Source organism: Triticum urartu, chromosome 5A (assembly GCF_056163025.1).
Source record: "Triticum urartu cultivar PI428250 chromosome 5A, HENAU_Tu73, whole genome shotgun sequence".
NCBI lineage: Eukaryota > Viridiplantae > Streptophyta > Magnoliopsida > Poales > Poaceae > Triticum > Triticum urartu.
Genome location: NC_141877.1, coordinates 506,262,160 through 506,289,772, shown reverse-complemented (window position 1 = coordinate 506,289,772; position 27,613 = coordinate 506,262,160). Strand labels below are relative to the sequence as shown.

General features: G+C 47.7%; 2 protein-coding genes and 2 pseudogenes across 2 annotated transcripts; 2 read left to right on the top strand and 2 right to left on the bottom strand.

Annotated features, from left to right (window-relative positions):
- Positions 1-11,075: 11,075 nt before the first annotated feature.
- LOC147972302 (F-box protein At1g52495-like) lies at positions 11,076-12,852 on the bottom strand. The gene has a single exon (XM_087523027.1). It carries the CDS (start codon positions 12,754-12,756, stop codon positions 11,635-11,637), a length of 1,122 nt encoding a protein of 373 aa, XP_087379153.1. The 5' UTR covers positions 12,757-12,852; the 3' UTR covers positions 11,076-11,634.
- A 2,493-nt stretch (positions 12,853-15,345) lies between these two features.
- LOC147972301 (protein FAR1-RELATED SEQUENCE 5-like) lies at positions 15,346-17,473 on the top strand (annotated as a pseudogene).
- Positions 17,474-18,973: 1,500 nt separating this feature from the next.
- Positions 18,974-20,166, bottom strand: LOC147972300 (uncharacterized; annotated as a pseudogene).
- Positions 20,167-24,978: 4,812 nt separating this feature from the next.
- Positions 24,979-27,364, top strand: LOC147972299 (F-box protein At3g07870-like). The gene is made up of 2 exons (XM_087523025.1): positions 24,979-26,197; positions 27,198-27,364. Exons 1-2 carry the CDS (start codon positions 25,017-25,019, stop codon positions 27,340-27,342), a joined length of 1,326 nt encoding a protein of 441 aa, XP_087379151.1. The 5' UTR covers positions 24,979-25,016; the 3' UTR covers positions 27,343-27,364.
- Positions 27,365-27,613: the final 249 nt, after the last annotated feature.

Genomic DNA, 27,613 nt, shown 5'->3' with positions numbered 1-27,613 from the left:
GTGGGGAAGGAACACTACCCTCTCATGGGGCCTTGGGGTGGGAAGGAGCTGCCCCTCTTCGGGAAGCCGATACGCGATGTCGTTAGACAAGTATCCAGCCTTCCTCAGTTTTTTGATGTGTCCCTCCGTGACGGAGGAGACCATCAACTTGCCTCCCGCTCCGGACATGGCTGGAGAAGGTTGAGGTGGGGAGTGCGGATTTGGGCGCTGGAGCTCGAGTGCGTGAAAATGGATAGGCAAAGGAGGAAGAAGGCGTAGGTGAAAAGGTGGATCCTTATCCCCTTATATGGGTGGACGCAACTACGTGTCCCCACCAGCCTGGTAAAACTCGCTTATCTCCAAGCGCTGTAATCAATGGCGCGGTTGGGTTACCCACGCCCGTATTGATGAGAATCCTGGAATAAGGGGACATGATCTCTGCTTTAACAAGACGTGCCAAGGAAACCACCTCGCATGACGCACTGAGGTGGGATAATAAAACGATTCGAATAAAGGCTTGGCCGTGGTGCATCACACTACGGAATACGTCAGCAGATTAGATTTGTGTAAATATTATTCTCTCTATGGCAATATGTGGAAACTTATTTTGCAGAGCCGGACACTATCTTTGTGTTCAAAATCTTCTATGAAGTACTTGGAGGAGGAACCCGCCTTGCAATGCCGAAGACAATCTGCGCGCCGGACTCGTCGTCATTGAAGCCTGATTTAGGGGCTACTGAGGGAGTCCTGGATTAGGGGGTGTCCGGATGGCCGGACTATACCTTCAGCCAGACTCCTGGACTATGAAGATACAAGATTGAAGACTTCATCTCGTGTCCAAAAGGGACTTTCCTTGGCGTGGAAGGCAAGCTTAGCGATACGGATATGTAGATCTCCTGCCATTGTAACCGACTTTGTGTAACCCTAACCCTCTCCGGTGTCTATATAAACCGGAGGGTTTTAGTCCGTAGGACAACATATAGAACAACAATCATACCATAGGCTAGCTTCTAGGGTTTAGCCTCTCCGATCTCGTGGTAGATCTACTCTTGTACTACCCATATCATCAATATTAATCAAGCAGGACGTAGGATTTTACCTCCATCAAGAGGGCCCGAACCTGGGTAAAACTTCGTGTCCCTTGCTTCCTGTTACCATCCGGCCTAGACACACAGTTCGGGACCCCCTACCCGGGATCCGCCGGTTTTGACACCGACAACTCCCACTTAGATAGACATCCCTCTAATCCTGTAAGTGATCACGTGATCCATATCAACTAAACCATGTTCGATCATCACGTGAGATGGAGTAGTTTCAATGGTGAACATCACTATGTTGATCATATCTACTATATGATTCACGCTCGACCTTTCGGTCTCCGTGTTCCGAGGCCATATCTGTTATATGCTAGGCTCGTCAAGTTTAACCTGAGTATTCCGCGTGTGCAACTATTTTGCACCCGTTGTATTTGAACGTAGAGCCTATCACACCCGATCATCACGTGGTGTCTCAGCACAAAGAACTTTCACAATAGTGCATACTCAGGGACAACACTTGTACCTTGAAATTCAGTGAGAGATCATCTTATAATGCTACCGCCGAACTAAGCAAAATAAGATGTATAAAAGATAAACATCACATGCAATCAAAATATGTGACATGATATGGCCATCATCATCTTGTGCCTTTGATCTCCATCTCCAAAGCATCGTCATGATTTCCATCGTCACCGGCATGACACCATGATCTCCATCATCTTGATCTATATCAATGTGTCGTCACATGGTCGTCTCGCCAACTATTGCTCTTGCAACTATTGCTATCGCATAGCGATAAAGTAAAGCAATTATTTGGCTCTTGTATCTTATGCAATAAAGATACAACCATAAGGCTTCTGCCAGTTGCCGATAACTTTCAACAAAACATGATCATCTTATACAACAACTTATATCTCATCACGTCTTGACCATATCACATCACAACATGCCCTGCAAAAACAAGTTAGACGACCTCTACTTTGTTGTTGCAAGTTTTACGTGGCTGCTACGGGCTGAGCAAGAACCGTTCTTACCTACGCATCAAAACCACAACGATAGTTTGTGAAGTTAGTGTTGTTTTAACCTTCTCAAGGACCGGGCGTAGCCACACTCAATTCAACTAAAGTTGGAGAAACTGACACCCGCTAGTCACCTGTGTGCATAGCACGGCAGTAAAACCAGTCTCGCGTAAGCGTACGCGTAATGTCGGTCCAGACCGCTTCATCCAACAATACCGCCGAACCAAAGTGTGACATGCTGGTAAGAAATATGACTTATATCGCCCACAACTCACTTGTGTTCTACTCGTGCATATTACATCAATGCATAAAACCTGGCTCGGATGCCACTGTTGGGGAACGTAGTAATTTCAAAAATTTCCTACGCACACTCAAGATCATGGTGATGCATAGCAACGAGAGGGCAGAGTGTGTCCATGTACCCTCGTAGACCGAAAGCGGAAGCGTTAGCACAACGCGGTTGATGTAGTCGTATGTCTTCACGATCCGACCGATCAAGTACCGAACGCACGACACCTCCGAGTTCTGCACACGTTCAACTCGATGACGTCCCTCGAACTCTGATCTAGCCGAGCTTTGAGAGAGAGTTCCGTCAGCACGACGGCATGGTGACGATGATGATGTTCTACCGACGCAGGGATTCGCCTAAGCACCGCTACGATATGACCGAGGTAGATTATGGTGGAGAGGGGCACCGCACACGGCTAAGAGATCAAGAGATCAATTGTTGTGTCTATGGGGTGCCCCCTGGCCACGTATATAAAGGAGTGGAGGAGGGGAGGGGCCGGCCCTATCTATGGCGCGCCCTAGGGGAGTCCTACTCCCACCAGGAGTAGGATTCCCCCTTTCCTAGTAGAATTAGGAGGCCTTCCAAGTAGTAGGAGTAGGAGAGAAGGAAAGGGAAGGAAAAAGGAGAAGGAAGGAAGGGGGCGCCCCCCCTCCCTAGACCAATTCGGACCATCCCATGGGGAGGGGTGCGGCCACCCTTTGAGGCCTTTCTCTCCTTTCCCGTATGGCCCATTAAGGCCCAATACGAATTCCCGTAACTCCCCGATACTCCCGAAAATACCCGAATCACTCGGAACCTTTTCGATGTCCGAGTGTAGTCGTCCAATATATCGATCTTTACGTCTCGACCATTTCGAGACTCCTCGTCATGTCCCCGATCTCATCTGGGACTCCAAACTCCTTCGGTACATCAAAACACATAAACTCATAATATAACCGTCATCGAACTTTAAGCGTGCGGACCCTACGGGTTCGAGAACTATGTAGACATGACCGAGACACATCACCGGTCAATAACCAATAGCGGAACCTAGATGCTCATATTGGCTCCTACATATTCTACGAAGATCTTTATCGGTCAAACCGCATAACGACATACGTTGTTCCCTTTGCCATCGGTATGTTACTTGCCCGAGATTGGATCGTCGGTATCTCAATACCTAGTTCAATCTCGTTACCGGCAAGTCTCTTTACTCGTTTCGTAACACATCATCCCGCAACTAACTCATTAGTTGCAATGCTTGCAAGGCTTATAGTGATGTGCATTACCGAGTGGGCCCAGAGATACCTCTCCGACAATCGGAGTGACAAATCCTAATCTCGAAATATGTCAACCCAACATGTACCTTTGGAGACACCTGTAGAGCACCTTTATAATCCCAGTTACGTTGTGACGTTTGGTAGCACACAAAGTGTTCCTCCGGCACACGGGAGTTACATAATCTCATAGTCATAGGAACATGTATAAGTCATGAAGAAAGCAATAGCAACATACTAAACGATCGGGTGCTAAGCTAATGGAATGGGTCATGTCAATCAGATCATTCAACTAATGATGTGATCCCGTTAATCAAATAACAACTCTTTGTCCATGGTTAGGAAACATAACCATCTTTGATTAACGAGCTAGTCAAGTAGAGGCATACTAGTGACACTCTGTTTGTCTATGTATTCACACATGTATTATGTTTCCGGTTAATACAATTCTAGCATGAATAATAAACATTTATCATGATATAAGGAAATAAATAATAACTTTATTATTGCCTCTAGGGCATATTTCCTTCAGCAGCTGCTATGGTCTGGACCCTCTTCAATGTCCGTTTAATTGCAGTTGCCATGTTGCTGTACTACAATTGCCATGTTGTTGTACTACAGTTGCCATGTCTGACAACTACATTTGCCATGGTTGCTCAACTGCAGTTGCCATCTCAAGTCAAGTGTCAGATGCCATTTTTTGGACTACTGCAGTTGTTGCCATGTATGGTCTGGTTACTACAGTTGCCATGATTTGAAAACGTTAGGAGTTTCCACCTACTAACACTAGGCAGTTGCCATGTATGGTATGGGTTACTACATTGCCATGATTTAAAAATTTTAGGAGTTGTCACCTACTAACACTATGCAGTTGCCGTGTAGTGCTACAGAAAGACATGGCAAAATAACATGTTCGGATAAAGAGAGAGTTGCCATCTGCTTATGAACACACTAGGGAAGTTGCCATGTACCCTGTAAAACACATGGCAAGTGACAGCTTTGGGTGTGGGAGAGGAGACGAGCGTGTGGACGAACTGATAAATGCCCACACACCAGCCCCTGTACGTGAGTGAAAACTGATGTGTGGGCGAACTGCTAAACGCCCACATACCGGCCCCTCCGTGTGGTGAAACGAACGTGTAGGCGACTAGGTGAATGCCCACACACCAGTCCAGTCCTACGTGGCACCACAAACATGCCAAGATTCGTGCACCCACAAACGGATGCGGATCCACGCGTGTGGGCAAGATGCAAACGCCCACACGTGTGGTCGTTAGTATTTCCGAAAACCTATGCACTAAGTAGATCATGTAGCTACTCCTTGTCGGAGATGTCGACTATCTCCGTGGCTGGCTCCGGCAGCATGGGTGGCAGCTGCAGCTCCGGCTGCTCCGTTCCAGCCTAGTCCTCCTCTATCTCCGCGTCGAGCTTTGCGAAGAGCGCATCAGACACCGCCTGCTCCTGTCCGAGGAACCGTTGGTTGGCCTCCACATAGGCCTCATCCTAGATGGACTCCAGGATGGCCTGCTGCTCTGCCATCTCCGCGGCTTGGGCGATGGCGAACTCCGCCTCCGCCTCCACCATGTTGAACCCCGAAGCAGGCTGCTCTGGCTCGTCCTCCTCCGGATCCACCACCTCCATTGTTTCTTGCAGCTGCTCTGCCTCCTCCTCCTCCGGCTCTGGCAAGTCTGGAGACAGCCCAGCAGCAATGCGGGGCGGCATGCCTTGCCTGGATCTCCTCCGCGATCTGCTCCCGGCGCTCCGGCGTGAGCATAGCGTATGTGGTGATCTTCTGTCGAACCATGGCGATGCCGGAGAGTATGGGAGAGCTATGTAGAGGAGGTGGACGGGTTCGGGTGGCATCACACGGAGGGAGGAGGTGGATGGGGGTCTGGGGACGCCGGCCGGCCTAAATGGTCTCGGGCGGCGAGCCGGAGCGGCGTTCACACCGCGGCGACGAAGGAAGCGTCCGCCAGACCGGTGGGCTTCCAGGCGATTCGGCATGGGTCCCCATCGTCAGTCCTACATGGCGGACGCGCCCGAGCGCCTCATATCCGCCGCATATTTGGGCTGGATATAAGGGGTGCTGGTCGGCCCGGGAGTTTGAGACACGTTTGAGGCATCTGTTTGGATTAAATTTTCGTGACCGGTCAGTGATCGGACGGACCACGCATTTCAGGCCGGTTTTGGACGCCCGGCTATACATGCTCTTAGAGTAAACATGCACAGTAGCAATCTTGTAGATCAATACAGTGGAGTTGGTCAAATACTTGATCGTGGCTCGATATATAAAACACAAAGAACACAATTGAAGACAACGCTAGCTGTGCACAAAGGCCGCTGAAACATGTATGCTCCTTGTGTCAATTCAGAGATTCAGAGCCTATCTACCAATGTTGAGTTTCTCTGGCTGAAGTCCAAGGTAGTACTTCCAAATTTGGACCCCAGATAGGAATAGCAAATTATTGTGCACACGAGAATTTGCCAGACGATTTTCATACGACCTTGTGATCGGTGGCTGCGGCCCACGTGAACTGAGGTGATGGACGACTGCTATATGTTGTTGTGCAGAAATGGGACACATCCCATCGTTTCTGTAGCAGTACCCGTAGGAAAACTGTAAAAGTACTATCCATCCATTGCATTCACATATAATCTTGATACGATGTGTCCTATAAAGCCAACAAACAAAAAAAATGAACAGTACTAACCTATCTCCTGTCTTTTATGTACAAGATTTAGTCACATTTCGAGATGAAACTTTGTAACAAGCTTTTATGTCAAAATATTACATTTTTTACATTTTTAAATGCTTCAAAATGCATGTACTTAATATGACATATAGATACTATATTATGGATTATGTAAAGTGCTACTATTTGTTTGTTTCCTTCAAGGTTCAAAATATGCGGTACAGGGTTCATATCGATTGACTTTGGTATATTTAATACAAGAGAGAGATATTAGAAGATGTATATTTTTTTCTAAAAAAGAAGAATTATCCCTGGCCTTTGAATCTGAACGATGCATGCAGTCATTTTATTAATTATTCATAAAAACCTTACAAAGTAGTACATCAGGTAGTCTGAAGCCACCATTTTAGCGACAACTGTCGCTACTCCTATTCACTAGATGAAGGGGTGCCGATAGTCCGAACCTAATACCAAACAGACATCGCACCAAAGCATAACATCTAAAGCCGGAAGCCCCAACCGAGCCACATACTGGGTTTGGGGTACAAACCGGTCCGACGCACTCTCATGTGTCGTTGCCGCCGTCTTTCACCAATCCATCTTCAGAGCAGAAGCTAATACACCGATCTTGCCAGGCCTCTTTACCATCAACACCACCATGACGCCAGGCAGTGTCCTCCTCCTGTGCGAGTCCATCTGCGCGCATTGGACGCCAAGTATCCACTGCGCCCCACCGCCAAGATCTACCGCCGTCAATGAGTAAGATGAAGCACCACTCCATCAAAGAAGCCGTTCACTGGCCCCTCGAGCCCGTGTACACCTCCAAGAATGATGCCCTCAAGGGGGCACTATTAGGAAAATGCTTATAGGTAGACATTTAGCAGTAGCGTTGGTTAAAATCCCCACGCTACTGCTATTTAGCAGTAGCGCCGGACAACACCACCGCTGCAAGCGCATGTTAGCAGTAGCGCGGGATTTCCCGGCCAGCGCTATTGTTGATGGGCCACGCTCTCGGCCCCCTGTTGTAGCTTTAGCTATAGCGCTGGGCCTCCTCCCCCGCGCTGCTGCTAAGCCCACCTCTGCTTCCTCCCGCGTCGGCCCGCGCGCCCCTCCCCTCTCACTCACTCACATCACACGCTCAGAATCCCTCAATCCCCCGATCCGGCCGTCGCCCCCGCGTCGTACTCCGGCCCCCCTTCCCCGCGTCGGCCCTCCTCCCCTGCCGGCCGCCCCCCGCACCGGCCCTCCTCCACCGAGAGGTACTCCTCCCTCCCTAGTTATAGTTATTAGAGAGTAGTTAATTTGAATCCTATATAGTTGAAAAATGTAGGTTCTTAGAATAATGTAGGTTATGATCGAACCCTAGCTAGGACAGATTAGGTAGTATGAACCCTAGTTAATTCGTATGAACCCTATGTTTTTAATTTTAGCTAGGTTTTAAAGTTAGGACAGAAATTTAGCTAGGTTTTTAATTAGGTGTAGTTAATAGAATTTAGGTGTTTTAGGTGTATTTAACAGAATTTTAGGTGTTTTAGTTGTTTTAGGTGTAGTTAACAGAATTTTAGGTGTTTTAGTTGTTTTAGGTGTAGTTAACAGAATTCTAGGTATTTTTTAGTTAAAACAATTGTTGTTATTTTTTTAGTTAAAACAATTTTTCCTGCTATATGCAAATTTGCAGTGGACATGTCATATTTTGAACATGTCACATTTTGGTCATGTCATGTTTTTCCGAGTGGCCTATGTTTTGCCAGAAATGTTGATTCGTTTACGTTCTGGCAAATTTCAGGCGCTCGATATGTCCTACTTTTAGCAAAGGTCATGCCGAATTTTGCTGAGTATTTATTAACTTTGTTTTCATAATTAAGCATTTTGTTCTCGACGTCAACGATGCCTATCCCGCATCCTCGTCATCGACTCGGCGGAGGAGGCCTGCTTGAGCAGAGGGGCCATGTCCGGGACTAGGCTCCACCGGGCTGGTACTGGGTTGTGCTACCTTCTGGTGAGTGCAACTTAGTGAGGAGCCAGCCCGTCGTCGACCCGGAGCGTCTTTGGTAGCGGTCACGTGGGCCTGCATCGGTGCAGAGGCTTGAGTCCCCCGCGCAGGTGGTACAACACCGTGTCACGGAGGAGGACGCGCACGTCCAGCGCTACATGGTTGCGTTGGCGGACAGCAGGTTCTCCAATACATGGCAGATTCTTCAAGGATCTCACCGGAGCTATGATCCTGTGATGATTCCTTCTTTTTGGGTGTCCACCTCGGCCCACTGAACCTAGAGGAGCTATTATTTGAGATGTATTAGTGATATTATATGATGATCTTTGCTACAAACTACTATATATGTATTCGATGATGGATTATTAATTACCTATTAGTTATTTGCTTATTGAATACAAACGATGAGCGCGGTCTGTGCTACAAACTACTATATATGTATTCGATGATGGATTATATGACAATCTTTGTTACAAACTAGGTTCGATGACGATCTTTACTACAAACTACTACAAACTACAAATTTTAGGTGTTTTAGTTGTTATATCATGATTTTGCTACAAACTACTATATATGTATTCGATGATGGATTATTAATTACCTATTAGGAAATGTCTGACGACGAAAGGGAATTCGGTATGTGCGAGTACTGCGAAGATGAGCGCGGTCTGTGCGACAGGCCTCACCTGGTAGAAAGTCGGCGCTTCAGCATCAAGCTCTAAGAGACCTTCGATGTTGAAACGGTACGCAACGACGACAAGTGTTTTTTGTTATTTTTGCACGACTTCTCTGCTTCTTCAACGTGTAATTTCCGTCTTTTATAATTCAACTAGATTATCCCATGCCATGCAAGACCTATGTCTTGGAGAAGATGGGTTTTGAAGATCATGAAAGCATTGAGACAAAGATAATTCAACTAAGGACCCATCATGATTATGATTTTTCTGTAAATCTAAACAATTTTGTGAACTCATCCAATTTTGGTTGCCTGAATTGGAAAGCACTTTGCAAGGCGTATGATTTTCATGAGGATATGCTTCTCACCTTCGATCTTGGTGATCCTGACATCGACGAAAAGAATATGACCATTTAGGTCCTTGTTGACACGCTTCCAGTTCTACCGCTGTGTGAGTTTCTCAAACATATTTATTAAGTAATTTATATTGTTTATTTCAAAATAGTTGACAGCTTATTTCCATTGACAACTTATTTTCATTCTTCAAAAAATATACAGAAGATGGTAGACAGAACCTACTACTACAATGATGAAGCACAATTAACTTATAAGGAGAAAGATGGTCTTATCGCATTTTTTACTGATCTTGAGAATTACAATAGCTATTATCAAACTCCTCCATATTATGGTCAATACGTGCCACTAGTGCACGTGTTGAACTACGATAACATCAATGGAGAAAACATGGTAAGATTTTCTACTATTACGACATCCGTGCATCTTTTGCATAAATTCTTCTAAAATTAAACTACATTGCTAACTACAAAGTTATTACTATATTTATGGACAGAAAATCCTGATGGATTGTGTGCCTCATCTGATGTTGTCGAGAGGTCGCGTTGATGTTATGAGCTTACGGCCACCACGGCCAGGTCAGCCGCAATTTCCACATCACTCCTGTCCATACCGGATTTCTAAAAGCGAGGAAGCCATGATAATAAATGATTTCAAAAAATGTTTCGACCATCGTAGAGAGCTACTTGGAAGCAACATTGTGCGTAGGCCAAGACTTGGAGACAGGATGATCTCCGTTCTTTATTATGGAGAGTCCATTTTCCTTAATGGAGAGTCAATGCCTATCTTGTTTTATGATATTTTACCTAAGAGAGGGTAGAGTAGGTCCTATGAGAGGAGTAGGTCCTATGAGAGGAGTAGGTCCTAGCTAGAATGTGTTATTATGTGCTACAATGTGACGATGATGATGATGAGGAGTTGTGATTATGACTAGTGACCAACTTGTTATATGATGTCTCATTGACGAACATTGTTTGGTGGTGATGACAAGTGGTAATGAATATGCTATTTAAACAGACTAGTTCATGATGAGTTGCTATTGTATAAAAGATATATCTGTTTAAACATGTACAATGCCAAAATACGAAAAAAAACCCATAAATTTTAGCAGTGGCGCGGGCCAAAATATTACCAGCAGCGCTCATTTACCAGTAGCGCTTTCCAGTGACGCGCTACTAGTATCTGAACTTACCAGTAGCGCTGGCCTAAACAAGCGCTACTGCTACAAAATAGCGATGGCGCCATAGCAGTAGCGCTGGCGCCCGCGCTATTGGTAGCTCAAAAACCAGCGCTACTGATAAGGTTTTTCCTAGTAGTGGGGAAACAATACAAGAGCGCCGTCGTCATCCGATCTACAGATCTAGGGTTTCCCCCGAAGGTAGCGGATAGAGGTCAGGAGCTTTTTCACGGCAATGCCTTCAAGAAGGTAACGACACAAAAGAGCGCCGTCGTCGCCGGTCTTGGCAACAAGCCGAGAATGAGGTTTTCACCCAGTTCCACTCGACGGAACTTCATCTCGCATCGTGCGCACGGACCACCATCGATCTGCACCGCCGCGGAGCGAGCAATCCACTCTGGCCAGATTAGATCTGACCGGAGGGCCAACCACGCCCGCAGCCGACCAGACCACCGAAGCCCTCCACGCTGCCACCGATCCGAGGTGCCGCAGCGCCGCGGCCAGGTGCAGCAGCTCCAACACTATTCATCCACCGCCGCTCGCCGTCGGGAGCGAGCCACCGCTGCGGAGGCTCAGATCCGGGGGCGCACTTCCGCTCGTCCGGGTGCCCCTCGCCACCCTCGCTCACGAGAAGGAGAGGCTCCTCCGCCACCGCTGTAAGCCGCCCGGGCTTAGCTTGGCGGCTTCCTCCAGCGGCGGCGAAGGGAAGGCATGGGAGGGGAAGTGACCGATGGCTAAGATCGGGGCCCCTCGGCCGCCCGCCCGGCGGGTGACGAAGGGGGAGGAAGGGAGGAAACAACGGGCGGCGGCGGCGCTAGGTTAGGTCGCTACTGGGGGTATGGGTATCTCTCGGCAATGTATAGTTAAATGAAGGGGATTACCAAGAATTGAGCAATGCCCTTTATTACAATGAATGTACAATAAAATTATACTCCCTCCATTACATAAGATAGTGCATATAATTATTATGTGCCCGTGTTTCAGATGTCAAGTTTCGTAAACTTTAACCAAACTTATAGAGAAAAAGTACCCCACATTTACAATACAAAATAGAAGCACCTTTTAAATATCTTTTTTGACAAGCCATGAGCTTATTTATTTATTTTGACGAAAAATTGCATGTGCACATGGAACATGAACATGTATTTCTTGTCAAAAACTTCAACAAATACTAGCACATTTTTGCGGCCGCATATAAACACCTAATGGCTCCAATGTCTTGACGTAAGCAAAGGTTCGGTAGTTAAATCTCCAGCCCACACCGTTCATCTTCGCGACCAACACTCCCCTATCCCTGTGATTGACCTGCACGATGTTGGACGCAAGCCTCGAGCCGAACGGCGACGACGCGCCTTGCCGCGGGTACGCATACAGCAACTGCCCCTCACACTTCAAAAAGTGTTCGCCGTATGCGAAGTGTGGCCGTGGAATCTCGTGCATGGGGCACGCGAGGGTGTACCGGCAGATCCACCTCCCCTCCTTGTTCCGAACCCACGCCTGCATCATCCCCGCCGGGTTGCTGACGATGACCCCCAGCCTCCCGTGGACCTCGGTCAGGCTGTAGTCGTTGTGCCTCGCGGGCAGAAACGGCAAAGACGTGGCGGAGACGGCGATGCGCTCGCTGTCGAGGTCGAACGAGATGATCCTCGCGGTGCCGCCGCCGTCGGCGACCCAATATGTCACGCCGTCCACGCTGACAATGCCGCCGTCGAGGTTGCACCTCTTGTTACCGGGGGCTGGCACCTCTCGCCACTCCTCCCCGAGGGTGAGCACGTGCACCGCGTCGCGGGCCCGGTTCAAGCTGCTGCAGGGGACGTGCACCACCTTGTACCGCCCCGTCGTCGGATGGTACGCGAAGTTGTACTCCCTGTGCCACCTCCTGTCCTCGCCGAATGGTTGGCCGGCGCACGGCGGCCGCCGCGGGACGGGCAGCGTCTCCCTCGTTGCCGGGTTGACCAGGGTGATGCCGCCGCCGTCGTCGCAGAGGCATAGCAGGCCGTTGCACGTGCCGACCAGCTGCAGCCTGCCGCTCCACAGCAGGCTATAGCTCCCCGTCGAAGACGACGAGAGGTCGTCGACAACGTAGGCGATGGTGGAGGCGGCGTGCCAGAGGAGGGCCGTGGCGCGGCTCTGCATCTCCGTGGTGCGCTCGTCGACGACGTCGCGCCAGAGCCTGCAGACGAGGCGGGCGCGGCGCCTCGCGCTCGGCGGGAGCCGCAACAGGATCTCCACCAGCACGTCCGTGGGGAAACATGAATCCCCGGGCGATGTTCGTGCTAGCATACTTTGGAATCTTCCGTCGTCGCCGTTCCTGTAATTGGGGATAGGAGACACGAGCCCTAGTGGGTTTCAACCTCTTTTGTATCCGATAGCTTACTTGGATGTTGATTCGGCTGCCAGCTTTGGGTCCGATTTTGGACCGCAATAACTGGCTCTCCTCCTAATAATTAGTAAAACTCCAGCTCGATGCGCCCACAAATGTGTTTCCTAATTTATAGTACACGAGGGCTACATTGCACAGCTTATACATGGCAAGAACGGCATGCATGTTTTGTTTTGTTTTTGCGGGGAGGCATGACATGTTTTTTTAGGAAAAACTTCGGATTTATTCAGGAAACATCATGGCAGTGCATAAACTTGAGAACTAATCATGGCTTTGGCAGCTTCTTGAGCAATATATTCAGGTGGGGATCCTCTCCTCTCCGGTGATCGTTCAAAAAAATCTAGGATTTCTCTCCAGACTTCGCCGGCGAGACCGTGGCGCCTCCCCTCTACTGCTGCTCCGACGGATGGTGACGAGGAGGGGAATCTTGGCGCCTCCGCTTCCGTTAGTCGATTAGTTCAGGGTTTTTTAGTCCTCACAGGTGCGGCACTCAGGTGGATGGCGGCACTTCTTCTTTGAGTTTATCTTTCGGACTTCGATCCTCCTCGAGTTCGCCCATCTAGACATAACCGACGGAGCTCCGGCATAGATTCCTACCGTCTCCATGGGGTGGTATTTCGCGTCATGTGAGGATATTTGGTGTTAGGTATTTCAGATATATTCATGGGTTCAACGACGACGACCGCGGCTCCAGGGCCCTGGTCCTTAGGGGCACGTGCACGAAGATTTTTCGGTTATCATCAACAAGGTCAAGCTGACTCCAATAGGGGAGCGACGACAGCAGCGCGTCGGTACCTCATTCTTGTGGTGGTAGTGGTCGTTCGGTGGTCTAAGAATCTCAATGTAATTTTATTTTTGTTTGAGGTGCTTTGTACTTCCGGTGAACTTTAATAATATATCTGGATCATTTCCGCGAAAAAAAAATCATGGCGGTACAAAGAACATGAGAAGTAACCAAAATTACATCCATATTACATAAACATCATTGTTGAGTGCCATTGGTTGTATGACCGAAAGGTTGCGTGATACCCAGATTATTATTTTTGTTGGAGATGGGCTCCTACTGGAGATGAGTTATTCAAGAAAGAAAATGATAATTTGTATCCTACAAAACAAGCAAACACATGAATAGTACCCCAATAAGATTTCACCTATCTCTTGTCTTGTATGTACAAGATACAGTTAGTCATATTTACGTATAAAAATTTGTAATAGGTTTTTATATCAAAACATTAGTACATCCATGTTTTTTCTAAAGAAAAATAAATGCTTTTAAATGCATGCGCTTAACATGAAATGCATGCTGATTCCCGCAAAAAACAAGATGAAATGTACATGCAGATACTATACAATGAATTATGTAAAATGGCAATTTTAGTTTGTTTCCTTCTATATACCTCAGATTCAGTTGAGGCTACTAAATCCGGGTTTGGCTCCTCTGCAATCACGTTGTTACTGCACGGGTACTGTACCAACTCACATCAGCCGTCCATTTAAATCTGACGACTCTCACTACCCCCACTTGATTTTGTTAATAAATGAAAACAAACAGCTAATTATGTGGTACAAAATCTCCTACGGCTGCAGGATTGCCGCCAAACAGAACCACGAAGATACTCACAATGGCGCCAAACAAAACACACCCTGATAATCGCCTTGGCGCCAAACAGCGATCTCTTTGCCTTTGTCCCGCTCATCTTCCTTGTTCCTCCTTTTGCCCTATCTTTCTTCTGATCGTCCTCCATGTTCAGAGTGCAACCAAGGCAAGCTAAGGAGCCGAACCCTGGCGCAGATCAACTCCCTTTTGCCCTATCTTTCTTCTAATCGTCCTTCGTGTTCAGAGCGCAACCAAGGCAAGATAAGGAGCCGAACCCTGGCACAGATCAACTCCTTTTTGCCCTATCTTTCTTCTGATCATCCTCCATGTTCAGAGCGAAACCAAGGCAAGCTGATCCGTAGGAGATGAAGATTATCTCCCTTTTGCCTTCCTTCTTCTAGCAACAAAAAAGAAGACAATTAATCTCAAGGTATGTGACATATGCTCTGATTGTATTCATGTTCTCAAGGCACACAATTTGTAGATTGAGTTTGCTATGGTACTATTTTCTTAAATGGAGGATGATAAGGGCAAGATGCAAAACTTATTTTCTGCACCTTTTAGATTATGTTAGAGTGAAAAAATAATTTTAATAGAAATGATCTCTATTGTTTTGGACAAGCTCAAGACAAAATGCATGAATATATTCAAATATTTACTTGTAAGACAGATGATTTGCTCATCAAGTACCTGGGATTTCCAAAACATTACAGGAGATTAATGCAGATGATCTCCCTTTTGTTGTCCTTCTCCTAGCAACAAAAAATAAGAGAAAGTCTAATGGAGAATATGACTAGCTCTAATGAGGATGCTAACAGGTACTGACAGTTTTGTTAAATTCTCAGGTCATATCTCCTTATGATTGTAGTGTAAACAAACAAACAAATAAGTTATGTGTAATTTTTATAGGAAAAATGTGGTTCCTAGTTGGATGCCTCAGATTGGTATGAAATTCAATTCCACAAAAGAGACATGGAACTTTTGGACATGTTATGGAGGTCATATTGGTTTTGATGTAAGGATAAATTATGAAAACAAGAGCAAACTCGATGGAGTAATCACTTCAACAAGATATGTTTGTTCCAATGAGGGCTACAGAAGAAAAGACAAAAGGGATAATAGTACAAAGCGTCCTCGTGCAGAAACAAGGACCGGCTGCAATGTTCGAATGGGAATTACTATAGACCGAGAAGCAGGAAATTATGAGGTGCATGAGTTAGTTGTTGAACACAACCATGTCTTGCAGTTACCTGGGACAAGCCACTTGATGCCATCACAGAGTAAGATTTCGGCCTTGCAAGCATTTGAAATTGAAACAGCAGATGATTCAGGAATTGTACCTAGAAAAGCCCATGAGCTAGCAAGTCGACAAGTTGGTGGTCCACTGAACCTTGGCTACACATGTCGTGATCGCAAGAACCACTTGCGAACCAAGCGATAAAGGGACCTGATATATGGTGAAGATGGAAGTATGCTCAAGTATTTTAGAAATAAAAAGAATGAGAATCCTGCATTTGAATATGACATGCAACTAGATTGCGATGAAAATATAGCAAATATCTTCTGGGCTGATGCAAGGATGATAATTGACTACGCTCATTTCGGTGATGTTGTTACCTTCGATACAACATTTGGGACAAACAAAGAGTACAGACCCTTTGATGTGTTTGTTGGCTTCAACCATTTCAGAGAAATGGTCATTTTTGGTGCTGCACTTTTATATGATGAGACATTTGAATCATTCAAATGGTTGTTCAACACGTTCCTATCAGTGCATAACAAAAAACAACCAAGGACAATCTTTACTGATCAAGATGTAGCAATGGGTAATGCAATTCAGGCAGTATTTACCGAAGCATGGCATGGGTTGTGCACTTTTCACATAATGCAAAATTCCATCAGGCACTTACCTCATAAGAAAAAAGACGAGGATGGACCAAATGTACTTGCTGATTTCAGTGCTTGCATGTACAAGTATGAGGAAGAGGAAGCCTTTGAAGACGCTTTCAATTCCATAAGAAGCAATGTGAAAACACAAACTTGGTTGGACAGCATCTACAAAGTAAAAGAGAAATGGGCAAGATGTTACATGAGGAATTCTTACACTATAGGCATGAGAAGCACACAATGAAGTGAGAGCTTGAACAGTGACTTGAAAGATCATCTAAAGTCTGCTCTTGACATCCTTCGGGTTTTCAAGCACATAGAGAGGGTTGTGCAAGGAAAAGGAGATAATGAGGTAAATGAGGAATATGAATCTAGGAAAAAATTACCTAGAGTCATAATGAGGACTCCTATGGTAATACAAGCGAGCAAAGTTTACACACCATGCATATTTGAAGATTTTCAGAATGAATATGAAAGATCCATCTCAACATACATCAAGCCATCGGTGCAACACAATGTTTATACTGTTGCGATTGCAAGTCTTGACCCGGAATTTTCATATGAAGAAGAATGCAAAGTTCTAGTAGACTATGGAGAGCAAAAGGTTCTATGCAATTGTGGGCAATTTGAAAGAGTTGGTATGTGTAGTCATGCTTTGAAAGCCCTTGATGTCATGAATATTAAATATCTTCCAGGCCACTATATTTTGAAGCAATGGACTCGAGAAACACGAAGTGGAACTATTCAAAACAGTCATGGAAACATTGTTTTGGAAGACCCTAGATCGGAAGATAGGCAACAGTTGAAGTTTTTCATGCACGATTTCCATGGCATAGCTTCCCAAGCAGTTGCATCAAAAGAGTGCATCAAACTAGTAGATGATGCTTTGAGGATTCTTAGGAAGCAAGTTGAAGAAAAAGCTCCTACTACTACATGCACAACTGAAGATATATCTAAAGAACCAGAGGATTGTCTACATGTCGCTTGCCTAAAGAAAAAAGAAATTCCGAAGAAGAATCCGAGATGAAAGAAATCATGGCTTGACAACCAGCACCCCAATAAAAAGAAGAAGGAGACAAATAAAGTTGTCCAAAAAATCAAACTCATCCGGTAAATCTCTTCCACCTATCTAACCAGAGTACTTGCTAAAAAGACTAACATTTGCTCGGTTTTCTTTTCATAGAGAAGAGAGAATGGCATTCCACTAGCACAATACCAATCACCTATAGAGAAAATGGCTAGAACAAGTGCAAATGGGTTGCAAGAGTATGGGTACTATGCTCGTTTATTGACGGTATTCCACTTATCATGTCTAAAATTCCTTGAATTCAGTGTTAAGCAATATGATTTCTTGTGTAATCAGTTATGTCTCCCTTTAATTTCAGAGTGAAGCCGGTGATCTTTGGGACTTACAAAACTATCATGGGATATGACAATAGGTTGATGCATGTGTGTTGTGCTGACTTGTTAGATCAATAGATGATGCAGAAGGAATAATTGAATCAGCACACATAAGGCGCAATCTGTTGACAGTTGATTGCTCGTCATTTCCAAATTTCGTGTTTTTCAGACTTTAGTCATCTTTTTTAGACACATGATTTACTTTTTAAATTTATGTTCAATGATATGCGACATCACATACAATTTTGTGCAAAAAACATGCGTAAGGCATCACACAAAGTTGTGTCCTTTAAATTGTGTGCGAGATAGGGTACATCACACATATTTTTATGGAAAAATTTCTGCAATGCATCACACACGTTTGCGTTTTTCTAGCCGTGTGCAGCAGTGTGCTACATTACACACAATTTTTATAGCAAAGCCCATGTGATATTTTCTAATTTTGTGTGATATTTTGACATCCATACAATTTTTGCCCAGCGTTTATGATGTGGGGCTTAATAGCACAATTCTGCAGTAGTGAGGATATGGTACCATATGCAAAACGGAGATTGTGAAACACACATGAATTTGTACAATTGGGTTTTTGATTCACAAGAATAAAAAAACACATGAATACCAAAAGGCGTGGTCAAATTAAGATCAAACTATATGCAAAGATAAGATGAAGTTAATACTATGCTACTTATGACTGTATACTTATTCTTTGTGCATAGGAATGTAAAAATTCTCTGTTTTTCCTCTGAAATCAATACGAAGCAAAATTTCTCCATTTTTTCTATGGTCAATTCCTTTGAATCAAACAGATCAACAGTGTCATCATAGGAAAAATTCGTGTTTTTATGATTTTCTTCTACTTTTCCTATGAATCAAAATGACCTGAGTAACATAGAGATGTGAGTTAATCATGACAAAGGACCCGTTATCATTGTCACTGATCTTCATGATGTTGTTGAAATATAACTCAAACAAGCTACTACTTGCTCCGTCCAGGCTTATTAGTCCCCTTTTATTTTGCGTCAAATTCATAATTTATATGCCGTATAACATGTTGCTAGTCAAATCTATGGTCAAAATTTGACTGAAAAGTATGAGGAGGCCCATAAAAACAAGAGTAATAGCAACACAAACTACAAAGTGCAAATATTCAACATTGCATCCTCGATTATGATTTTTCAGTGGACAAATGGACACAATATATAGTGAAAAGGGAAGTAAACATTAACTAGACACTACTTGGCTGCGTAAACACATAACGACTCCGACGTCTTAACGTAAGCAAACGCCCGGTACTCAAATTTGTAGCCCCCATCATTCATCTTGGCGACCAACGTACCCTTATCCTTCCGAATAACATTCACGTAGTTGGACAGCAGCCTCAACCCGGACGGCAACAGCGTGCCATCCTGCAGGTAGGAATACGACAACTGCCCCTCGCACATCAAGAAGTACTCGCCGCATGCAGAGTGTAGCCGTGGGATCTCTTGACATGCACACGCGAGGATGGCCACTCGAGTCCACCTCCCCACTTCCTCATGCCACGCCCATGCTTCCGTCTTCCACGAGGGGCTGCGGAGGATGAGTCCCAACCTCCCGTGCACCTCCGTCAGGTTGCAGTCGTAGCCACTGCGTCTGCGCCGCATATAGGGCAACGGTACGGTGGAGGCGGCGACGTGGTCGCTGTCGAGGTCGAACGAGAAAATCTTTTGCGCTGTGATCATGCCCCCTGACCCAGTACGTCACGCCGTCGACGCTGATAATGCCGGCGTTGAGGTTGCACCTCGCGCCACGGGGGGCCGGAACCTCCCGCCACCCGCCCTCCCCGAGCGTGAGAACGTGCACGGCGGCGTACTCGTAGACCCCGTCGAAGCTGCTGGGGACGTGCACCACCTTGTAGCGCCCGGTCTTCGGGTGGTACGCGAAGCTGTACGCCCTATCCCACTCCCACTTGCAGAGGCACTCCCGGTGGAAATGGCCATTGCCACAATGGCAGCGGGGGGACGGACAACGTCTCGCTCGTTGCTGGATTGACCAGGAAGATGCGGCCGCCGATCGTCACGCCACCGTTGTAGCATACACAGAGCAGGCCATTGCACGTGCCGACCAGCTGCTAGTCGTTGTGCAAGTTAGTAGCAGCAGGGCGGCCGCTAGGGCTCCTCCACAGCTCCTTGCATCCCCCCGTCGAGGACGACGAGAGGTCGTCGGCGATGTAGGTGACGCCGGAGCTGATGCCCCAGAGGAGGGCCACAGCCTGCGAACTATCCGTGGCACGCTCGACGATGATGTCGCGCCACAGCCTGCAGACGAGGCGGGCGCGGCGCCGCGAGCTCGGAGGGAGCCGCAGCAGGATCTCCGTCAATACGTCCATGGGCAGATCCGATCCATGGCATCGCCGAGGTGCTGTTTCTTCCGGCCGGTTGCCCATGGCAGCGTGGCTCGCCTAGTTTCTCTCTCTCTCTCTCTCTCTTTTCATATGATCGGTTGTGGACTGCTTTTGTATTCGGAACCTACTTGACTGCCAAGTGTGTTGTAATTTGATTCGGCTGTCAAGTTTGGAGCCGTCTATCCGATACGAGACCAAACTGAATTATTATTCCAGTTTTGCTTATTTATTATTTTTTTGCGAAGGGAGACCGCATTGAACTATTTAAACTGATTTGGCTCTCCAGCTCATATGAATACTTTTTTTTTCATTCGACAAAAAGAATATACTAATATCATGATGATACCAATTACAATCAGGCTGTGCAACAAAAAACATGTCCAACTAGACACTGAGGATGCACACAGCCAAATAGAGAGAGAAAATAAAAGTAAAAAATCCTGCGAAGTGATCAGTTACTCCAAAGACGACACCTCCAAGAAGAAAACGGGGCACAAGCATCGTTGTTGCCCAATCAATGATCATAGGTTTTCACCTTGCAGAAAGTTCGAGTTCTGAAACTATGCTTTCAACAAAATCACTGTTCGGCACAACCAATGAAGACCAAACTTTGAATTTTCACCCATAGAATCAAGACTCGGTACTCGATGGGCATCACCAAGACTAAAGTCCTCCAGTGTTGTCGTCCCCACTTGCCGAGGCTGCTGCTGCAAGTCACTAAACACAAAGCTCAAGTCTTAATCGCATGCAAAGAATCTTTCCGCCATTACTTTTGATCCATCAATCGTAGTCGCCATGACATCTCCGCATCTCTCGATACCATGAAAATCTAGAAATAGACATGTCCCATGGTATTGATAAAAAGTGAAGCTTTGCGTCGCACCCACTTAAAGCCATGCGGGTAGATAAACGGAAGCGCACGGCTAAATCTCATCTGATCCAGAAAATCAAAAGCGTCTTGCGCTAATCTGTAGATCTCCGGCAGTGAAACCTGAACACATCATCAGCCAGATCGAAGAGGATCGGAAACAGGTGGATCGTTAGTTTGGCACGAGAAGACCACTAGGGCAGCTACCTTTATGGACACAGATCAGCAGCCCCCACACCGGCAATCCACGGGACCAGGCCGCGCCGATCTTCCCAACCGGCAACCAGAGCCCCAAGGCAAAGCCGGAGCGGTAGGAGAAGGCGATCCTGAATACTAGAAATTGTATTTTGAGATTACTGACCTCTTTGGAAGCATGGACGTATCTGAAGTTTCCTCTAGCATTCTACCCAAGCACAGTATATTTTTAGCAGGATCCGCTCATGCATTTTGGTGTACAACACAAGCACAGTACAGACTAACAATCCGGTAGATAGCGAAAGAGCACTGCTTGGTGCACCGTGTTTTAGAGCATCTCCAGCCGTTCCTCCAACAAGACCCCCCAAACGATTTTTCGACCGCCGGTACCGAAAAATCAGCCCAGTCACGTCTCAAAAGATTTTTTTTTTTCGCCGACGCGGGCCGAAAATGGCGCGGGCGGACCCAGACCGAACCCGGTGCGCTGGGGGCCGCTTGGGGGCACTGGCCGAACCGTTTTTGGCACGAAAATCGGCGGGCCCGCCTTGGCAGCGACTCGACGCTTCTCGTCGCTTCATCGTCCTCATCGCCTCGGTTCCCGCGGCGGAATCAATGCCAAAACTGCCGCGCGCTGCCTCCTCCATTGGTGCCTCACGGACGGCGCAATGAAGACGGGACGATGCGCGTCCTCTCGCCCGCCATGCGTACACACGGCGGCCACGCGAGCGCCGCCTATATAAGCCGACCCCTCCCGCACCGGTGACGCACAGCCTCTCCACCGCCGGCTCCCCCGTTCCTCCCTCTCTTCTCGCCGTCTCCAGTCCATCCAATGGCCGAGCGCTTTCACAACGGCGCGGCGGCGAACGCCTTCGGCCGCCGCCACCTTCATGAGGACAAAACTCGACTTCTCTATGATGCCGAGTACCCGGTCCCGCCGGACATGCGGGTAGCCGGGGCTTGGAGGATCAGCGCCGACGGGATCACGGTGCCACCGCCGCCCACCGGGGCGGCGCGTCGTGCGGAGATCGCCCGCATCCGCGCCTCTCTGCCGCAGGCGGCGAGGGAAGGTCCGAGGTACGTCCCCAATAGCCCGCTGTGGGAGCAGTACTTCCGGCGCCGCCACACCAAGCCGTGCCCTCCGGGAGGCTCAAAACTCCGACGGCCGCCGCCGATGGTGGGACGTGCCCAGCTGCACGCTGGAGGCCGTCCTCGAGTACATCGAGGACGGCAACACGCCCAGGCTGGAGTACCCCGCTCCCCCCTCCTTCTCCCGCCGGCGTGGGAGCTCATGGACGCCGAGACGCATGGACCCGGCGTCCTCCTCCTCTACGGTCGCTCGTCCGACTCTCCCTCTCTCCCCCCGTCAAGCCGGAGCCCTCCCCCACCTCTGCCCGGCTCGTTAGGCTGAAGGTGAAGCCCGGCCTCCCCGTGGAGTACGAGGCCATAGTCCGGCGCGGCTTCTCCGACGAGGAGGCCCTAAAGTGGGCGCGGGACGACTACCTCCGCGACGAGATAGTCCGGCAGCGCCGAGTCCTGGAGGAGATAGCCGCCCGCTAGCGTGGGCGCGAGGACGAGAACGGCGTCGTGATCCTCGTCACCGACGACGACGAGGACGCCCCCGGACCGTCCAACCCGCCGCGCCTCAGCGACCCTGGGCAGGGGAGTAGTAGGGACGGCGGCCGCGGAGGAGGCGATGACGACGGCGGCGGCAGCGACTACACTAAGTTCTACAGGCTCCTCGGCATATAGAGCTTCGCGGGCGGCGGGCGGCGAGGAACGGCGAGGGCGACGGCGAGTCTAGTAGTGTTATTTTTTCTGTAAAATATTTCAAAAATGTTATGAACTCGCCGAAGTTTGGTTCAATTTGCGCTTTGTTTGTGCCGGATTTTGTTTTAAAAAAACGTGAACGCGGCGACCGAAGAGCATCACGCCCCCAACGCGCGATTAGCGCCGGCTCGCCCCCAGAAGGCGATTTTTAGCACCTCCTGAGGAGCCAACGGCTGGAGATGTTCTTATGCCCGATTGTTGTACGACGAGCTACAGCAGCCATCCATCAAAATATGTGCGCGGCTCACAACCATCAATTAGAGTGTCGTCTGCACCATCGGGCAAAGAAATGTCGTGTTGACAGACAAAGCACAAGAGAGAGATCCCGAACCATGGTGGAGGACGAGCAGTGCTATACACACGATAGTGTGCAGACGATGTGTGCACGACAAGGCAATCAGCTCCATCCATTGCATGGCAACAGCAGGCAGCAGGCCGCTAGATGCGTATCATGCAGTGGTCGTGCACAGATTTATCGTCTGCGAAGCAGTTCCGGTGGAGGAATGCAAGCGAAACTTTTATATAGTATTGAATTCATACTCCAGCCAACTCATCCAAAAGTCCGAATTCTAGGCTATTTTAGTCCTTAGACGTGGGATCGATGTAGGCCGCAGAATCGTTTATTTAATACTGCGTTGACAGGGTCTTGAACTCAAGACCTCTTGACTCAGATACCATATTAAATTCATGCTCCAGCCAACTCATCCAAAAGTCCAAACTGATAGAGGGAGGCGGGCAATATATTTGAACATTTGGAACTGTGGTGCTCCACCAACAGTGAAAATTTTTGCCCATCCCTTTATGCGCTGTCAATTTGGCCGAGACTTATATCTTGCTATGGCCAAAATCTGGCATTTGCCATGTGCTGATTTGGTGATATACAATGGCAAAGAATGGCTATTGCATGTCCTAGCACCACTAAGCAAACTTGAACATTGCATGGTATTGATGACGTCTGGAGGAGTTGGTACATTCGGAATGGGATTATTCACTTCAAACCTGCTCCGCCTATGGAAGCTTCCATCCGTTTTTTGCAGAGTTATTTGGAGTCTTTAATAGCCATCAAGCTGAACACACACATGGACCCGGGTAATGGAAAGGTGTAGATCTCACCGGAATCTGTCATAAGTCTGGTTAAAGAGGCTGGGCCGGCGCTCAGGTGGCTGAAACCGGAGCAAGGATGGCTAAAACTTGACACAGATGGGTCCTTTATCTCAAGTGATATGGCTGGTGCAGGTATGATCTTGCGGAATTCAAATGGAGATATTATCTTTTCGGCGTGCAGAGCTTTGTATTCTTGCAGGGATGCGCTAGAAGCGGAGCTATGTGCTTGTATGGAGGGACCATCTTCGGCCCTTCAATGGACAGATCTTCCAATTGCTATTGAGACCGATTCTCTTACGGCGGTATCTATGATCACCTGTTCGGATCCTGACCGCTCGGTTTATGCTTCTCTCGTTAATGAGATTAGATATCTCTTGAGTCTTCGACATACTTGTATTACCATGTTTTGCGTTTGCAGAATAAGGCTAGTGATAGTTTGGCTACTTCTGGTAGAGTCGAGGGTCGAACCTTGACGTGGATTGGCTCTGGTCCTCCAGAAGTTCTGGAAATAGTTGAGAATGATCGTAAGGACCTGATTATTGAGTAATACAAGTATTTCCTTCGTAAAAAAAGAGATTTGTAAAAAGCATCTTTTTAGTTTATACTATATATATATATATATATATATATATATTATCATTTGATCAAGACTTGGTTAAATTTCAGTCAACTGGGACCTAGCCACACCCTAAACCGTATATACACCTCCTGCTCCGAAACGAAGACGAGTTGAGAGAGGGAAATTTGTGATCGATTTCCAGCGGATTGGACGCGGTCCCAAATCGGAACCAAACTTGACACTTGACAGCCAAATTAAATCGTAACAGGCTTGACAACCAGGGAGGATTTATGCCCTTGTTAAGAGGAACGGAAACCACGGAGGGCATCGTGGGCCTCTATGTATGCAAACAGGAAGATCGAAAAGAAACCTAGCAGAAACATCACGCGTCCGGCCATGGATTTCTCCACGTCCACGGACGTGTTGGCGGCGGTCCTGCAACGGCTCCCACCTTGCGCCCGGCGCCGTGCCCGCCGTGCCCGCCTCGTCTGCAAGCTCTGGCGCGAGACCGTCGACGAACGCACGACGGAGATGCACAGCCGCGCCAAGGTCCTCCTCTGGAACACCCGCACCGCCGTCGCCTACGTCGTCGTCGATGACACCTCGTCGTCGCCCACGGGGAGCTGCAGGGAGCTGTGGAGCGGCGGTAGGCCCCCCATGTATTCCCAATGGGATGCCGAGCTGCAGCTGGTCGGCACGTGCAACGGCCTGCTCTGCGTCAGCGACAACGGCGGGAGCACCGGCGGCGAGGTCGCCCTGGTCAACCCGGTGACCAGCGAGGCGCTGCCCCTCCCGCCGCTGCCGTGCGGCGACCAGCTCGCCGGCGACCGACGCTCCTGCAGGTGGGACAAGGCGTACAGCTTCGCCTACCACCCGACGTCCGGGCGGTACAAGGTGGTGCACGTCCCCTGCACCTTCGAGAGGGCCTACGACTTCGACGCCGTGCAGGTGCTCACGGTGGAAAAAGAGGCGACGTGGCGGGAGGTGCCAACCCCCGGCGGCGCGCGGTGCAACCTCAAAGCCGGCGTCGTCAGCGTCGACGGCACGACGTACTGGGTCACGAAGGGCGGCGCGGCGAGGGTGGTGTCTTTAAGCCTCGACGACGACGAGCGCGTCGCCGGCTTCGCCTTGCCGTCGCCTGCTCTTTCCGCCGGCTCCGATAACTACCACCTGGCGGAGGTGCGCGGGCGGCTGGCCGTCGTCGTCCACGATCCCTTCGCGAGCACGACCGGGGTGTGGGTTCGAGGGGAGAAGGGGAGGTGGACTCGCCGGTGCGGCCTCTGGTCGCAAGACCCCACGCGGCCGCACTTCGTGCACGGCGAGCACGTCACCACGTTTCAAGGGTCGTCGTTGCGCGACCACCGGCGGAAAGGCACGCGGCTGTTGTCGTCCCCATGCGACGTGACGGTCAGCGACAAGGACCAGGGGACGCTGCTCGCCAAGGTCAAGGGCGGGGCTCGCCACTACCGGACGTTCGCCTACGTCGAGACGACGGAGCCATTGGGTGCTTATGGTGGCAAGTAAGTTCGTGTGGATGTCCGATTAGGATACCTGTTTGTTCATGACATTCTAGTTCTGACCTTCAGTACTAACTAGCAGCACAGTTACAGTGTCTGTTTTAATCCAAAGGGTCCATTACATTCTTTAATTTTCTGCTAGAAATCACATCATATAACTATTATAACTGTCAATTGGTGTTTTTATCCAAAATAAGTGTCATGCTTTTAGTTCGAATTCACTACACTTACTTTGGACCGGAGGGAGTAGTAATTAGGCCAGCGAATCTAGTAAATCTTATACCATGCTTATTAGCCTTATCCCAAGTTAAACTTTATAAAGTTTGAGCAATTTTATAGAGAACAGTATAAATAAAATTATATATGGTGTGAAAAATACATTCAATGATGAATCCAGTAGTATTAATTTGGTATTGTAGATGTTAATAGTTATTCTATAAACTTGGTCAAAGTTTACAAACTTTAACTTCAGACAAAGCTAATAAAATGATAAAAATGGAAGGAGTACATGTTAATTTAGCACCCTCAAGCCCAAATAAATCATTACTATCTGCTATATATTTGTGAGTGTACTATCTGTGTGCTCCGCCAAAAAAAGTGGCTTTGTGCATGTATAATGGTTCGGCAATCTGACCAAATTTGTGGTATCACCGACATATCTTGCAATTCATCTCTCCCGCTGTTATACCATCCACCTCGGTACTTAACCTACGCAAAAAGAAATGTAACTCATATCTTAGTCTGCGTAAATTGCATTATACTTTTTCATCATGAAAAATCACAATTTATATTTAATCGATTCAAAAAAACTTTAGTAGCCTTCTTGAGCTGAGTTGGTAGTTTAACCCATCTTATATCCTTATTGATCATGTGTGATGTGTATAGTGCCAACTTTTCATGAACAATAAGCTAATTATTTTTCAGAGTTGTGTGTATTATATTTATTTTCCACAAGTGGTTGTGCGTATTATATTTGACCAGTATACTATCTGTGTTATTTCAGACCCCCATCCATGGCTTCGGTGACACAACAACGCCTATTATTAGGTGGTTTGCAAGCTCCATGGGCTGTGTTCGTTCTGCTATTCGCCTTCTTTGTTCTGATGCTCGCCGTCTCCGCTGTGTTCAAACGCGTCTTTACAAATTAGATGCCTTGCCGTCGCAGGTCCTGCTTTGACACCCGATATAGAATCCTTGGTGCCCACGGGTGTCAAACTGCAACTAATTATTCATAATCTGAAAATTGTATGAACCTAGAGTTTCAAACTTTGAGTTGGAGCATATGTTTGAGAGGCATTTGTGCGTTTCATGTTCCTCCTTTGTGTCTTTGATATTTTGGGACCCTGGTAACTGTACCTGTACTTGTTCTTTTTTATTTCTATATGTTGAACGAAATATTGGTCACGCATAAGTGCCATA

Coding starts and splice junctions, on each gene's coding strand:
- LOC147972302 (XM_087523027.1), bottom strand. CDS start 12,756: ATGCTAGCACGAACATCGCCCGGGGATTCATGTTTCCCCACGGACGTG.
- LOC147972299 (XM_087523025.1), top strand. CDS start 25,017: ATGTATGCAAACAGGAAGATCGAAAAGAAACCTAGCAGAAACATCACG. Junction 26,198..27,197: donor TTGGGTGCTTATGGTGGCAA/GTAAGTTCGTGT, acceptor GTGTTATTTCAG/ACCCCCATCCATGGCTTCGG.